Source organism: Mustela lutreola, chromosome 1 (genome assembly GCF_030435805.1).
Source record: "Mustela lutreola isolate mMusLut2 chromosome 1, mMusLut2.pri, whole genome shotgun sequence".
Lineage (NCBI taxonomy): Eukaryota > Metazoa > Chordata > Mammalia > Carnivora > Mustelidae > Mustela > Mustela lutreola.
Window position 1 is genome coordinate 70,095,675 of NC_081290.1, and position 16,739 is coordinate 70,112,413.

General features: G+C 38.1%; 1 protein-coding gene across 11 annotated transcripts in view; it reads left to right on the forward strand.

Annotated features, from left to right (window-relative positions):
* Positions 1-16,739, forward strand: part of INPP4B (inositol polyphosphate-4-phosphatase type II B) — an 834,661-nt gene that overhangs the window by 745,493 nt on the left and 72,429 nt on the right. For all 11 annotated transcript variants that reach the window (XM_059168095.1, XM_059168068.1, XM_059168015.1 and 8 more), the window contains 4 exons: positions 6,004-6,176; positions 7,000-7,123; positions 8,103-8,220; positions 12,874-13,014. In XM_059168095.1, the coding sequence (XP_059024078.1) occupies positions 6,004-6,176; positions 7,000-7,123; positions 8,103-8,220; positions 12,874-13,014 (556 nt within the window). The remainder of the gene's footprint in view (positions 1-6,003; positions 6,177-6,999; positions 7,124-8,102; positions 8,221-12,873; positions 13,015-16,739) is intronic.

Below are 16,739 nucleotides of genomic sequence, written 5' to 3' on the forward strand. Positions count from 1 at the left end.
TGTGAATACCCCTGGGGCCTTAAACTGCTCTGAAGGCACAGACTGCTCTCTGTGCAACCTTTCTCTAGGGACACCATAAATCCAGTTCCCATTTGCCCTACCAGTACCCATTATTTCTAGTTTTGACCTTGCCTCTTAGCTTTTGGCTCTCGCTCACACATAGTCTGTACCTTCTTATTTCCCTCCCTACCCCTGCTTACCTCGTTCTCTATCCCTGCTATGGTAACTACCCAATAAGTTTTTTTATTGGGTTTTTTTCCCCCTCATGGTTTCAGTCTCAACATGATTTCCATGTATTCTTTTTTGTTTTTTAAGATTTTATTTATTTATTTGAGAGAGAGAGAGAGCATGAGAGGGAAGAAGGTCAGAGGGAGAAACAGACTACCCATGGAGCTGGGAGCCCGATGTGGGACTCGATCCTGGGACTCCAGGATCCTGACCTGAGCCGAAGCCACTCGCGTAACCAACTGAGCCACTGAGGTGCCCCAATTTCCATGTATTCTTGCCTTGTCCAAGTCCTTCAGTCATGTCAGCCCCTCTGCTCCTCCCTTCCAGTCCCCGTACAATAACCTTTGGTCAGTTTATAACATCTGTTTATGGGACTTGATATCACCAAATGATGCACCCCTCCCAGACTTATCCTACAAAGCTTTGCACAATGGGTGTTTAAATACCTGCTGGCCATGCAGCTTCCTTGAACTCCATCTGCACAGGATTCCCTTTAAATGTTCAGTCAACAATACAGCTGTAAATGAATATGATCTTCTCACCAGACATGAACTCTGTTGCCTCTAGACTCTTATTCCTTCTAAACATGTTTTGTCAGGTCCCAGATTTTTATAGCACTTATCAGACTCCCTTATATGGTAAGTATTACTTTACACCTCTTACTTTCCTTTCTATATTTTAAGCCCCTTGAGAGTAGCAGTCAGGAGTTAGAAATATAAGTGTCACCCATACGACTCACTTCCAAAAAGTTGTCTCTGGCTAACGAATGACTATGTGTCTCTTGATGGCAGTGAAGAAAGGAGGGAAAGTGATAAAAGGGAAATAGGTTAGCATTTATTAAAGTAATATAAATACAGATTGATTTTTTTTTTATTCCTGGATTGGAGCCAAGAGATGGATGATAAAGATGGCCAAAGGGTAAGGAAGGCTCAAAGGGCATTCTGAGTAGCTGGGGAAGACATTTCAAGGCAGCCAGGCCTCAGTGGGTGTTTTTCATTCCCTGATTATTCATCTAGCACATCATTAGCCTATATGCTGGAGTATGTCCAGATATTTGGAGGCAATGGGCAGGTGTCCATGATCTATGACCAAAGAGGGCCACATATATTATACTCATACAAAGGAGTTTAGCTGTGAAGTATGTGGAGAGAAAGCCTGATCATTGACCAAACCCTCCAAGTTATGCTGTTCAAATTGTAGAATTGTGCCTGAAGGAATGGGCCTTCACTCAGAGGGCACCTAGGTAGTGGTATGTGGGCTGATATAGGACGTAGGTCCATCAAAGCAAAAAGGACTCTGAGAAGGAATAGCAAAATTGGCCACTGCCAGCCCCTAACTGCAAACACATTGGCCCTTCTGTGGGACCTGAGCACAGTATCAAAGCCCTCTTGGCTATGTGTTGGTCTCTTTCTCACAACCTTGGGGACTTTATCGTCCTCCTTAGAGGCCGTTCTAATTGTTTAGCTTCACAGTGAGCATCTTCTTCACTGAGGTGAATCCTAGAAGCTGGGCTCATTTCTTCTCTCTCTCTTTGCATAAAGTTTAATGGGCATGCAATCTTTACGCTTTTCTTTTCTTCTATGCCTGAAAAGTTGTGATAACAAAAATAACAATGGCTGTAAGCTTGTGTGGAGTTAATTATTTTAAATGATCAAAGAAGACCAAACACCTGAGAAGAAAATGGCTCAGAAATTGGAAAGAAAGCATTCTGCTCTGCGGCAGTTGGTTGGTATTTGGCTCTTTTATTTTCCTCCTGGGTAACATAAGAGCCATTGAGCTCAGGGGACGTGAACATCCTGTACAGGAAATAGATGGCGTATGGAGGGGGTGGGGGTGGACACCTGGCAGTCGTTCTTTGAATCCTTCAGTGAGCCTCACTTGAATATGTTATAGAAGCAAGTAAAGGGCTGGAAAACAGGCTCTGCTTGGATGGCTTCCAGGACACTTCACAAAGCTCAGGAAAAGCTCAGCTAAGCCACATGCATTTTATGTTTTCCTAAGGAAAGATTCTGCTTTTTGGTCTCCGGGTTAAGGAGTTTCAGCAAGTTTTTATAGAGACAATAAAACATTCTCTTTATAGTCCCCTCTGTCAGTGAAAGGAGCCCAGAGGGATAGAATTGAGGATGTGGGCACTTAAGTGTCTGCTGAGCCGATTAGCTCCCAGAGAGGTGTTTGTAAAGTGACTATATGGTGGAGAACCCGTAGCCACTTAGCTTCACTGGGTGTGTGTGTGTGTGTGTGTGTGTGTGTGTGTGTGTGTGTGTTGTATAAAATCTTAGTTGAAACTTGAAGTAATTAAACTCAGAAAACTGGATGTGTGCATTTCAGGACTTCTTATTTTGACCAGATGGCCCAAAATGAACACCAGTTCATCCCTACCAGAAAATGGGCTTTATCTTGAGAACAAAGTAAGCACCATGGAAACTGTGAAGTAGAGAGAGGCAGGAAGGTGAGGGGAAATGACAATGGTCTTAAGATTGTCAAGAGCTGTAGCTTTTTTTTCTCCACCCAAAAATATTTTTGAAGAGAAAACCAAAGCATTTGCTGTTCCTTTGTGAGAATGATTTGGAAAGCTCATTGGAGCAAAAAGGCCATTTATGAACTGACTCCAGCCTTTCTTTGACCTGTCATACACCATTGTGTTTATTTGAAAACCTGAGATTTACAGTGAGTGAATATTAACAGGGACCGGAACCTGTAGTCATTGCAATTTGCATTTGCCAGTGCAGTTTTTTCTGTATCTGCTCAACTTAAATTGTTTCTTGGCCAGAAAAAAATGTGATGTTAGCTTTCTCACTTATATTTTTCTATAGGAATCTTCCTACTATCTTTAAGGCATTCTGCCTCACTCACAAACTTGTATTTTTTATGGTTTAGAATTAATGTTTTATTATACTGTCATTTGCCTTAAATTTTAGCCACAAAAACTGTATATAATTATAGTAAATGGAGACGCTGAATATTTTTGACATTAGGCAAGCAGCTAACAATGCCCCTAAGTTTAAAATATTAGTGTATTTTTTCCAGGTTTTCAGTTTAATTCTATTAAGATTAGAAATCAGACTCATTTTTTTCTTTATGTGATTGCAATTTATGAGTAAGAATCAACTGGTTAAATAAGTATGAGGATAGATTTTGAAGTAGGTAGGGAAATTATCCTGGTGCTAATGAAGAAATGTGCAAAGAAAGATCTTCAAGAAGAACCAAGAGCTATATTAAATTTTAGCTGTCACTGAGTGTCTTTCAAGAGAAGCGTGCCCTTAAGTTAATTTTCCACTTTCTAACTAGGAAGCACATATCACACCCTTGACCAACTTACTGATCACTTGACACAAGAGAGTATGATGCAAGGTTCCTAAACTACCCGCACATGCTATGTATAAAGCCATATAGATCAGGTACTTGAACAGAGTAGGGACAACCTAGCTCTACTTCAGCCTAATAAGGCAGCGCCACCTACTGCACACAAGCTTTATTTATGTTGGAGATTGTTGAATAGAAACTGGTCTCTACAGACCTAAGCGCAAAACAAAATCATGCTGCCATCTATTCTCTTCTAAGATATAAATCTCAGTCAATTTATTGAAATATTTGTTTTCCTAGTGTATATACGTATGTGTCAGTGAATCAATATATGTATGTAAACATTCATACTGGGAATTATAGAGTGGGAGAGAAATAGGAGATAGAAGAATGTAAATATAAAAAAAAAGGAATATGGACTATTCCTTTCAGATGTCTACTGATGTGTCTTTTATTCTGAAAATAAGACTTATGTACCTTCATAAGCCCTTTTACATATAGTTATGACATAAAAATCAATAATTAGCCCATGCTTGTTTTAAATAACCGTTGTCCAAATTTCATTGTAGGCTGCCCACAAGTGAGTCCTTCATTAAATGATTACAGATTTAATAGGCCTTCATTGTATTCCCCTTTGTCTGGTGCTTTTTTTATTCCTATTGTAACATGTAATTCTACAATATTTTAAAATAATAACTCATTACGTATTTTGCATTATAGCATCACATAAGCATTTACATAAAGTATTAACAAGAGTGCATCTTATTATTAAGTTGGGGTCATTAATTATTCTTTCAACCATTTTGGTTTATTTCATTTAATCTATTACAACACAAAATAAAATAACTAAGTGATGGTAGATAAGGTACAATAGTGATTATGATTGTTTGTATCATTCCCTGTAACTCTTCCAAGGTCTGAACTGGTTATTGACCATTTACATCATTCATGGTGAAACTTACACTGTTGTGCTGAGAAGATCATATCATTTCAGAGCCTGAATTAAAATTAATTTTCAACATACATTCATATCTATTAAATTTCATTGCCATACTACTATTAATTTATTTGTATGTTAATGAAATGTCACACAGTCTGGAATGTGTAGGATTTGACATTTATCAGGGCCTTGATTTCCAGATAAACTAAAATATAACTTTTTCCCATATCATATGCCAACATCATGATTATATACTTGAAACAAGTCAAGTATCTAGACATACAAAAAACACAGACGGTTTCAGTTTTGTACCTGATTTGAAGAAAGCCTATTTGAATTGTCAAACACTTGGTTTTTTTCATATTTGCCTATATCTTTATAAACGTTTGTTATGGGGCACCTGTGTGGCTCAGTTGGTTAAGTATCTGCCTTCAGCTCAGGTCATATTCCCAGGGTCCTGGGACGGAGCCCTATGTCAGGCCCCTGTTCAGTGGGGAGTCTGCTTCTCCCTCTGACTGCTGCTCTCCCTGCTTGTGCTTTCTCTCCCTCTCTCTCTCTCTCACCCCTCTCTCTGTCTCTCTCAAATAAATAAAATATTTTAAAAATATAAATAAATAAAAAACAAAAACTTTTGTTATATTTATTATAACTTTACTCATTCAATTAAAACTGATTGGGGCACCTGGGTGGCTCAGGTCATGATCTCAGGGTCCTGGGATCAAGCCCCACAGACTTCCTGCTCAGCAGGAAGCCTGCTTCACCCTCTCCCACTCTGCTTGCTTGTGTTCCCTCTCTCGCTCTCTCTCTCTCGCTCTCTCTCTCTACCAAGTAAATAAATCTTAAAATAAAATAAAATAAAAAATAAATAAAAATAAAACTGATTGAATATCTGCTATATGTGAGACTCTATGCTAGGCTCGGGTATTATAACATAAATTCCTTGCTGTCAGTGAGCTCCCTTTCTTTACAATGTTTAAAGTAGGGCAGGAAGGGAGTGAATGATGGGATGGAATTAGATTAGATTAGAAAGTCCCCTCCAGGGACTCTGGGGACACTGTTAAGAAAAGGTTCAGGTAGGGCATGACTGGAAGGAGAGGGATAGTAATGGATCCAGAGAAGCCAAGTGATGAAGACAGAGGGCCTGGGGACAGTAACTGTCGGGTGCGTTCTACAACAGTAGAACTAATTCACTGACCCCAAAATGTGAGGATCATAGAAGTCCAGGAAAACTGGTTTCCAGCCTGGAAGGAGTTTGGTGACACTACCCGCTAGGCCACAGGCGGTCCCCAGACCGGAGGTGAGCAGGCCAGAGAGGAGTTCTACTGTACATACGGTAAGTATGCCCAGCAGAGAGATCCAAAGGCGGCTGACGGCAGACATCTGGAATTCAAAGAGATTTGGATCAGACCTCTTCAAATCGAATCATTGTGAATCCTTAATAGTATGGGTACCTTGACTAAGAAGAATAACCTGGTTCCATCCCCAAGACCTTCATCTGTCCCCCTGTTCTTACACCCCCTTCCTCCCTGCAGAGGACTGGTATGAACAGCTGTATCCCCTCATCCGTACCCTGAAGGACTGCATGGGAGAAGTGGTGAGCCGAGCCAAGCAGTCCCTGACCTTCGTGCTCCTTCAGGAACTTGCGCACAGCTTGCCCCAGGGCTTGATGCTGACGCTCAGAAGGGACATCGTCTTCAGCCAAGCAGTAGGTGCCTCTCGGGAGCACAGCATGGGTCTGGGTGGCTAAAAGGTATCCTTGGTGATGGTAGAGGTCTTCTTTTGGTAGTTTCATTTTTTTTTTTTAAAGGGATTCCTTACTTGAAGTTTTAGTATCTGTTTTCCTAATCCATAATAAACATGAACTGAATGGAAACAGCTTATGAGATCTTAAGGATTTATTTCTGCAGAGAGGTGGCCAAGTCTCTGAAATGTATGCTCTGTTTCACAGTGCAGAGAATCAGGGAAGAAAAGGCCTCCCACCCTGTCATCATATTATGCCCTGAGGTCTCCACACAGCATACGGTAGAAGGAAAGGGGTGGCTGCCTTGCACCTAGGTGGCGGCCGAGGCTGGCAGAAGGGATCTGTTTGCCATCTCCCATTTCTACAGCTCTCTAAGGCATCCCAGGACAGGGCCTCATAATGGTCTCTTATACGTTTTGTTTGTCTATAAAATAAGTTTGCAGGGCAGTAATGCTTAGAGGCAAGATTTAACAGGACCTTCAGCCAACCCTGTCTCATGACATCGAGGCTGGTGTCCATCACAGTGGTTGTCCTGGGGGCCTTTCTTTTCCCTTCTGCCTCAACACCCACAACTGAGTTTTATAGACCTACACGTGGAGGAAGCGAGACCGAAGGAAAGGGAATATTTTAACCAAACTGTCCATGCCCTCCACTAGTTCATGAATGTTTCACATACTTGAAAAATTTTAATTAATTCTGTGATGCCTCAAAAATCTTAAGGATTTTTCAATTAAAGTTTGCTGACTCCAGTCAATTTCTTCAATGACTTCTTTTTCTTTTATTCTAGCTTGCTGGATTGGTTTGTGGTTTTATCATTAAATTACACACAAGTTTGCATGACCCTGGGTTCCTACAGCAGCTTCACACAGTGGGATTGATAGTGCAGTATGAAGGACTGCTAAGTACATATAGTGAGTATCGCTGTAGTACATGTTAAACTCATACTCTCATTCGTAAGGATATTTGATCTATAGATTCTGCAGTTAAACATAAAAATGTGGAATAAACCTCGATGACCTAAGCATTACAGAAATAATGTAACTTTCAGTTCTCTGCATTCATTGACCTTGTAACTGTATTCTTACCCCCATTATGTTTTGAAAATGGAATTATAGATTATTTCATGGAGTATGAATAGTGGAGTCTGAGCAGACATCTGGCTTTTTAATATAAAAGGCTCTCTCTGCCAACATAGTTTCAATGACTGGATTTTTAAAGTCCCAACTCTCTAATGTGTGGAACTGCACTATTTAATACATAGCCTGGTGTGGCTATTCAGCACTTGACATGTGTCTAGTCCAAATCAATATGTACTAAATATGCACACCAAGTTTCAAAGACTAGTAAAAACTAGTTTTATAAAAAAAATGAATAATTTGACATTGATTTTTAACTGAAATGATATTTGGGATATACTGAGTCAGAGTAAAATATATTATTAATATTAATTTCATATTTATAAATTTCACTCTTTTAAAAATATGGCTATCAAGAAATTTAAAATTGTTTATGTGATCTGCATTATATTTCTATTGGATAGTGTGGATCTATCTCTATTTCTAGAAATCAAATATCATGCCTGTCAATGGAAAGAGAGCTGCATGATACTCTGTTTCCTAAAGGAGTAAAACTTCTCTGTAGTCTTCCTGCAATTGTATACATTTTTCTTTTCCCTTAAAGGGTACTTGGACTGCTGGAGTCCACTGAAATGGTTCTTATTTCACTGGTGAAATTCTTCAACCTCTGAGGAAAAGCGTTTAGAGTATATTCACTGCATTCAGAAACTCATTCACTAAAATGCTAGAACAAATCCCAGCAGGGAGATGTAGTACCAAATGACATTTTCTTTAAATAGTATGTTTGTAACAATGCTCCTTTTCCCTCGGGTAGGTGATGAAATCGGAATGCTAGAGGACATGGCTGTTGGCATTTCAGATTTGAAGAAAGTCGCATTTAAAATAATTGAAGCCAAATCCAATGATGTCTTGCCAGTTATAACAGGAAGGCGGTAAGTGGTGCCCATTTCCTTGGGACCAGGCTTTGTTAGATATTTGTTTTAACTCCTGACAGAGGAGCCAAAGAGAATTAAGGTTTGGTTTGGAAAATTTTCTTCTGTTCCTTTTTTCCCGATTTGGTGGAGAAATGAATGTAAGTGACAGAACAGGTGAAAATCTTGAAAAACGAGAAGGTTCATGAATGTTTATAAATGTGTGCGATAGTGAGGTGAGCATGGTGATGGTCTCCCATGAAATATGAGGGATTTCGAAAGACTAGCAGGCACGAGAAGAACACTTTTCTCTTTCTTACTATCTAGTCCAAAGCTCTAGGTGTTTTTACTTTTGTTGGAATCATTTGGTTAATAGAGTCATAATTCCTGAAATGACTTTAAATTAAATTCTGTTAAAAGCAGCAACATTTTAGAAAAGATCTATTTCTGTGTCAGGGGCATGTACGACCATTTTTCTTAATTATTTTTGACAACTCACTCACAGACTGAAATTTCCGAGAATGTTTTTAAATAAATAGCTTCGAAGGTCAGTGAATGATAGGCAAAATATCAGAAATAATTTAAAAAAATGATGGTGCATAGAGTAGACCTTCAACAGAAGAGTTATATCCTGTGGTAAATCATTTTAGTCAGAACCTACCAAATTATAACCATTCTGGCATTAGCACTTTTCAGTGCTGCATGAGGATATTTGAAATTTGAAACATTCTTAGATCATAATGAAAAAATATGAATGTGCAAAGAGAAAATCCTTTTCGTGGTGGAGAGAGTTGGAAAAGAAAGTAAGTATAAAAGTTCAAACTGAACTTGCTTTCTTGTCTATAGTAAACATGCGTTATTTTAAACTTTGTATAAAGGTTGCCCAGAGAAACGTGACTGAATGAAAGGTGACTATTTCATATACATAAAGAAAAAATATCCTCATAAAACTAAATATATCAACTGTGAACTAATGCTTAATTAGTTTCTTCACTGGAAGAAAGAAGAATAAAATTGTTCATATACACACCTGGAAAATAGTACCATTCTATATGATCAAAAGTGGGAAACTGATACTTTTATCACAATTGATATGGGAAGTTTACCAGGCCATTTGGTATAGCAGAGGACTGACGCCTTTTCTGAGGGAGTCTGTAGGCTATATCTGAATTCAGATACCAGAATTCAGAAACCAGATGTGAATGGAACTCACAGAATATGGCAAAGTGAGCAGTTTGGTAAACCCTCTCTCCAAACAGCAACATTGCAATTGGACAGAATTGCCAAAAAACAATGAACTTGAGACCGAGGAAATAAGTCAAATGTGCACACAACCTTACAAGTACTTATAATGAAAAACCAGTGGATATTGATTAAGACACATACATGGTATCTGTGGCACTCTTGCCCAGAGTTGCTCCCATAAAACCCAGTTCAGTCAACACAGTTTTAAGGGGTTAATACAGGCTGAAGGACCAGCAGTTTCACTACCAGAGGGGCTGACTTGATTTCGATTGGAAAGCAGGAAAAAAAAAAAACACACTCCTAAAAAGTTGCTGGAAACAGTGGTGATTTAGATGACAATTTCATTCACAATAGCGTCAAAAAGAATAATTACATCATACCAAATATAACAAAGTACTCTAAGAATTGTACACAGAACACACAAAATCGTGCTTAGAGAAATTAATAAGATCCAATAAATGGAAAGACAGGCCGTGTTCCTAGATTAGGATACTCAATATTGTTTGGATGGCAGTTCTCCACAAACCAATCTATAGATTCAGTGCAATTGCTGGCTAAATCCCAGTAGTCTTTTGTGCAGAAATTGGCAAACTAAACCTAAAATTTGTATGGAAATGCAAAGGACCCAGAATTCCAAAAACAATTTTATAAAAGGCCAAAGAAGACTTATACTTTCTGATTTCAAAACTTAATATAAAACCACAATAATGGAGACCCTCCAGTATGGGCATAAGTATACACATATAGATCAACGGAACAGACTTTAGAGCCCAGATGTAAATTATTACCTTTAGGGTCAATTGATTTTTGACAATATGTGTCAAAGCAATTCATTGGAGAATAAAGAGACTCTTCAAAAACTGTTGCTGTGATAATTGGTTATCCATACACAGGAAAGTCATTTAGAACCTCAGTTTATACCATGCACAAAAACTAACACACAACGGATCATTGGTCTAAATGTAAGAGCTTAAACTCTGAAATTTCTAGGAGAAAATATGTATTAAGTTGGGTTAGGGAAAGAGTTCTTAGATAGGACCAGAATTTCTAGTTTCATAAAATACACAGTTTGATAGGTAGGATTTAATCGAAATTACAAACTATTAAGAAGCAAAAATATCATTATATCACTAAGTAAACGAAAAAACAAGCCACATAATTGGGAAAATATAGGCAAATCATATATCTGATAAAAGACTTGCATCCAGGGGGAGCGTGGTGTCTCAGTGGGTTAATCCTCTGCCTTCAGCTCAGGTCATGATCCCAGGTCCTGGGATCCAGCCCCGCATCAGGCTGTCTGCTCGGCAGGGAGCCTGCTTCCCTTCCCCTCTCTCTCTGCCTGTCTCTCTGCCTACTTGTGATCTCTGTCTGTCAAGTAAATAAATAAAATCTTTAAAAAAAAAAAAACTATTAAAAAAAGTAGGCAAAGGATTTGAATAGATGTTTTGCCAGATAAGATATATGAATGGCTATACACACATGGAAACATGGTCAACATCATTAGTCATTAGGAGAATGCAAATTAAAACCACAATTCAATACCACTTCGCTCACAGTGGAAATCATCACAATCAAAAAGTCAGACAATAAAAAGTGTTTGCGAGGATGTGGAAAACCTAGAACCTTCATACATTGCTGGTGGGCACGTAGAGTGGTGCTGCCACTCTGGAATCAGTTTGGCCGTTTCTTAAAAAGTTAAACCTAAAATTACTATATGACTCTTAGGTACGTACTGAAGAGAAAACGAAACCATATGTCCACAGAGAAACTAATGCTTGAATGTTGATGGCATTATTCATAACAGTCCAAATTGCAAAGTATCCCAGGTAGCCATCAGCTTGTGAATACATCGGCAAAAACGTGGTTAATCTATACAATAGAATGCTATAAATAGGGATAAAAAGGAATAAACTACTGATACAGCCTACAACACAATAACTTCAGAGACGTCACGCTAAATGAAAAATGCTAGATACAAAAGACTACATATTATATGATTCTGTTTATATGAAATAGGTAAAAAAGTAAAATCTGCAGAGATAGAAAATAGATTAGGGGTTTCCCGGGGCTGGCAGTGGGATTGGGGTGTGAGAGCAAACAGGCATGAGAGATTGTTTGTAAAGTGACGGAAGTATTCTGAACCTGGATTATAGTCAGGATTTCACAACTCTATAAATTTGCTAAAACTCTGAATTAGACACTTAAAATGCATGAGTTCATGCCGGTTCTATTTTAATAAAACTGACAAAAAGTTATCATAAAACATTATATAATGTTTCACCTTCAGCGCAACCTTTACACATGGACGGACTCATTAATTATTCTCAGATTCTTGAAAGACTTGAAATAAATAAACATCAGCACTCTGTTAGCTGGGCTTTTTTAAAGGGCACTGAGAGCAATTTTAAAAAGAAAAATAATGTGTCCATTCATCTGAGGGTAGTGCTAATAATAACATCCCTGCTTGCTGGATTCATGGTATTTCCTGGTTCTCTCGTTCCAAGCTCAGGTAAGAAATAAGTCTGAGTCCATCATCTGGAGTAGTTTTGTCTCAGGATGGTTATACTAGACAACTAAAAATATTTCCACAAAGAGACTCACGAATTGTTGAGTGCTTCTTTTCCCAATACATGTATTACAATTTCAGCACTATAGATAACTCCAAAAACACATGGATTTTCATAAATTCTGAGCAAAACTCTTCAACATCTCAATACTCAGTTCACACTGCATTGAGTGATGTCAAGTTTAAAAATATACAAGCAATTCTTCTTGCTGATCATGTTCTGTGAATCCTAATTTAAATTTTCAGCACTGAACATTAGGGGTAATTTTCAATGGAAATTTCCAGTGGGGGGGGAAAGAAACATTCCTGTGATATGCTCATGTTGCAAAAATGATCAGAAACCCCTAAAGGTTACATCTTATGTAATGAAATCATTTCATTTCCATCAAGCCATCACAAACAGGGAGGTTCATCAATAACAGGAACAATCAGGCCATCCTCAAAAATATCTTAAATTATTTGGTTTATTAGCTTCCCTATATTGAAAAATCCATCATTAAATTACTTTTTTTATTCTTGAGATTGACTGGGTTTTAAAAATAATTAAATCAAGAAAATAAATATTGAGTCTCTTAGGCACATAACCCTGGTATACAAACGAACTAAACATTTTTCCTTTCCTAAAGGAACTCAGAGAAATGGAGAGTTTTTTTTTTAATTGTAAATAGTTCTTTATGCCAAGTAATTTAATAGTGAAGTGAACAAAATGATTGCCGAATGAATTAATGCCAGAAAATAAGCAGATAGCGGCCCCAAACCTAAATCAGCTCTACATTCCAACTCCTTGTTTCTTTCCAATGACTCTAACATAGCAGTGAGTGAAATAAGCAAGGATTCTTCTCTTTGTCCTCCGCTGTCCACAGTGAACATTACGTGGTGGAGGTGAAGCTTCCCGCGCGGATGTTTGAGGCACTGCCTTTACAGATTAAAGAGGGACAATTGCTCCATGTGTATCCAGTACTTTTTAATGTTGGAATCAACGAACAACAAACTCTGGCAGAGAGGTAAGCTTCAGGTAGAAAGCTGGGACTTCTGTTGTTTTCGGTTGAGGGTTTTTTGAGCAACTCCCACCCACATGGAACTCTTGGGCACATATTGCCTTTGTATCGTAGCAAGTCCTTTGAGATGGCAAAGAGAAATATTCATATTTCAGATTCCTGGCCCACACCAAATTTAAACATGGCAAAGGAATGAGGAAAATATTGAATGCCAATGCCAAATTATTTACATGGATATAAACTTTCTTCATGGTTCCAAACACTGCATGTGTATCCAATTTTAACATGGCTTACATTCATATGTATTTCAACATTGTAGAGACTCAGCCAACTGGGTCAAACTTTTCTGGACCTAAAACACTGTCCATTTTTCCCTTTTGTTTTGTTTACTAAAATAGCTGTTATTGGGGGAGGTTAGCACATCTTTTCGTAATAACTTGCTTAGTCTAACAACAGATGATTGTACACAGTCCTGTGAGTTACTGTCAAAAACACTTTTTTGTATCTTATTACATGGTTCACACATAGAGATTATCGGAAGTGTGGTTACGACTTAAAGTTCCTAGAATACATTTTTAAAAGATTCTGGAGAAAGAAGTTGCCATCCTGCTGTGGGGCCTGGCTGGAAAAGTTCTCTGATGGGCAGAACTTTTGGAGAGTTTGATAGTCTTCCATATTTAAAATGCTTCTTGTACATAATTTACTCTCCAAATGTGTCCTTCCCCCATAGGTATCAGTTTAAAAGCACCTAGCATATTCTTTGCCATGACTTGGTAAGTATGTGTTAAACCTGTATTGATGTCTTTTACGAAATTAAAAATGCCACTACTTTTCTAGTCCTCCTGAATTTCAGTGACGGTCAAGGTGCCTGTTTTTATCTATTCTCGCCCAGTGATTTTTCTTTCTGTCCCTCTTATCCAAAAGGTATTTCCTGTACAGCATACATTTTCATAGTTCTCACTTGTCAGTTATAAAATTAGGTGGCAGCTTTGTATTTCAAGTTTAATTTCAAATTGTGTAAAAGCATTAATCTCTTATAATATGTGTAAATCAGAATATAATTTTATTCACTGTGTGGTACAAGAAGTTTACTTTGATAATTGAGCACTTTTCCACATCAGTCCCTAAAGGAAGATATAGTCCAGTTATCTGTGTATATGTGCCTTACAGCAAGTCCGATGGTTGAGATAAATGATATTTATGAACATAAGTTATACAATTTGGAGGAAAAAAGAAAACCCAGCACAGTACTTTCAATCAGTTGTCTCTTCTTTGATATACTAGATTAGAGAATGTTTTGGGTTTGACTTAGTAAATTAAGGCCTGTGAGTGTGGTCTTTAGAGATATGTGAAAATCCCCATTTACAGGATTTTCAAGGAAAAGCTAGCATTGTAGTTACCATTGTATTTTCAAGCCTTCTACATTAGGTTAATTTGCATAATTTATGTCATTGCGGCTATTTTAGTTGTTAGTCACTTTGTTTTAAAAACTCCCCTCTCATGGGCCACCTGGGTGGCTCTTAGGTGTCTGGCTCTTGATTTGGGCTCAGGTCTTGATTTTCAAGGTCATTACACTGAGCCCTGCGTCAGGCTCCATGCTGAGCTTGGAGTCTGCTTAAGATCCTCTCTCTCCCTCTCCTTCTGCCCCTCCCTATCCCCTCTCTCACTTTCTCTCAATTAAAAAAAAAAAATGAATGAATAAATAAATAAATATAAAAAATAAAAGGTCCCTTCCCTTTCTTCTCTCTTATCTCTCTTGCATATTTTATACATGTGTGTCTGTGTGTGTGTACACACACACATATATACACTTTTTTTTCATATCTGGAAGCTGTAAAGACATTTAAAACTTGAAGCAGAGACAAAAATGGCAAAGTAGAGAAAAACTCAAAGAGAAGCAAGAAGGCTGGCACTCTGACATCAACTAACTACTGATCTGAATAGATCACTTCCTCTCTGTTCTCTGAACCTTATTTCTCTGATTCTTCATTTTGAGCTTTACCAGGCAACATCTATAAATTAGGTATGCTATGTAATCCCGGTGTAATATTTTACTACATAGTTACCTATTGCCAAAATGTATGTTATGTATATTCATTCTTAATTAAGTAAATACTGATTATTCTGGATTATAACCTAACAAAATACCTCAGAATGGGGGGGGTTAAACAACAGAAATGTGTATCTCATAGTACCAGAGGCTGAGAATTCCAAGGTCAATGTTCTAGCCAGTTTGTTTCTGGTGAGAGCGCTCTTTGACTTATTCTCTGTGTGCTCGCTTGACCCTCTATTTTGTGTACACAGAGAGAGTGAGCTCACCGGTGTCTCTTTTTACAAGGACACACTAATCCTATTGGATTAAGGCCCCACTCTCATGACTTTTAATTATTTCCTTAGAGGCTTTATCTCCAAACACAGCCACTGGAAGTTGAGGCTTCAAAATGTGATTTTGGGGGGAGGACATAAACATTAAGTCCATAATGATGATATCACTCCAGCAAGAACGATATTTTTAAAATACCATTTGTTTTATAATGTCTGAAAAAGTTAGAAGTGTATTCCAGAGTTCAGAGAAACTTGCCTATAGATTTTCCTGGGTCTATATTCCTATTCTCCAAGTTTAACAGTATAGATATTAAACATTGACCTTGCACCAGGCTCTACTGTGCCAAGCTGTGGGACACAGGGAACATGCAAATGTAACAAGACAAATGGGCATGATCCCTGTCCTAAAAAATCTTACTATCCCATAAGGAAGCCAGATCAACAAGTAATATGTGACAGTTTGACTCATGCAATAAGCAAAGATGTGGAAGGGGCAGGAATAAGGGAGGAAAGAGTGTGATTCACAGATGGGAGAGGAATTCATCAGGGAGGTTTCATGGAGTACCTGAGCCTCTCATAAAGCCTGAAGGATGAAATGATCAAGCAGACAAGGAAGATAAGACATTCTAGTGAGAGGGAGAATAGCATGTGGAAAGTCGCAAAGGCATCAGTATGTTGCTGCTTGAGGGAGAAGGGGGTAATTCCATTCCCACAAGGGTTTGGAAGCCTTTGTGGAGAAGTTAGATGTGAAACTAAGGAGGTTAGGCTGTCATTACAGAGAGAGAGAAGAAGCAGTGAAGTTTAGTAAGCTGATGTGAAGAACCGGTATTAGATTCACTTCTCCAACATTTCATTTATTACACGTGTAGCTCCTGCCACATAGTCAATGTTAAATAAGTATTTGTTGAATGAATAAATGATCTGAATTAATGAATGGCCATGGTGTAGAGGATAGACTGGAAGGGAAGGAGACTGAAGGCTTAGTGCTGGAGTTTTGGGGAGGCTCTATACCCAGTCTGGAGTGGATGTAATTAAACGCCTACTATATAATGACAGTGTTAAAGAAAAAGAAAGTCTGCCAGACATGTGAAAAGATCAATGAATAGTGGATGGAGTGGTGAAAATAGAAGAAATCCAAAAGAGTGCCTAGATTTTAACCTGAGTTAATGGCAGAGTATTGGGGACATGTTTAATTTTAAACAAAAGGAGGAGGTGGTTTCAGTTTGGGCTTATGTTGCATTTGAAGGGGTTGGGATAATTCACACTGAAGCTTTCAACTGATATCTAAAAATGCAGATTTGGATGGAGATATATATTGGAAGCCATTTACATATGATGCTTTTATAGAGGGACAACTTGACCATGAATTTAAATCTGGGACGTGCTTAAAAAAAACACAAGGTCAG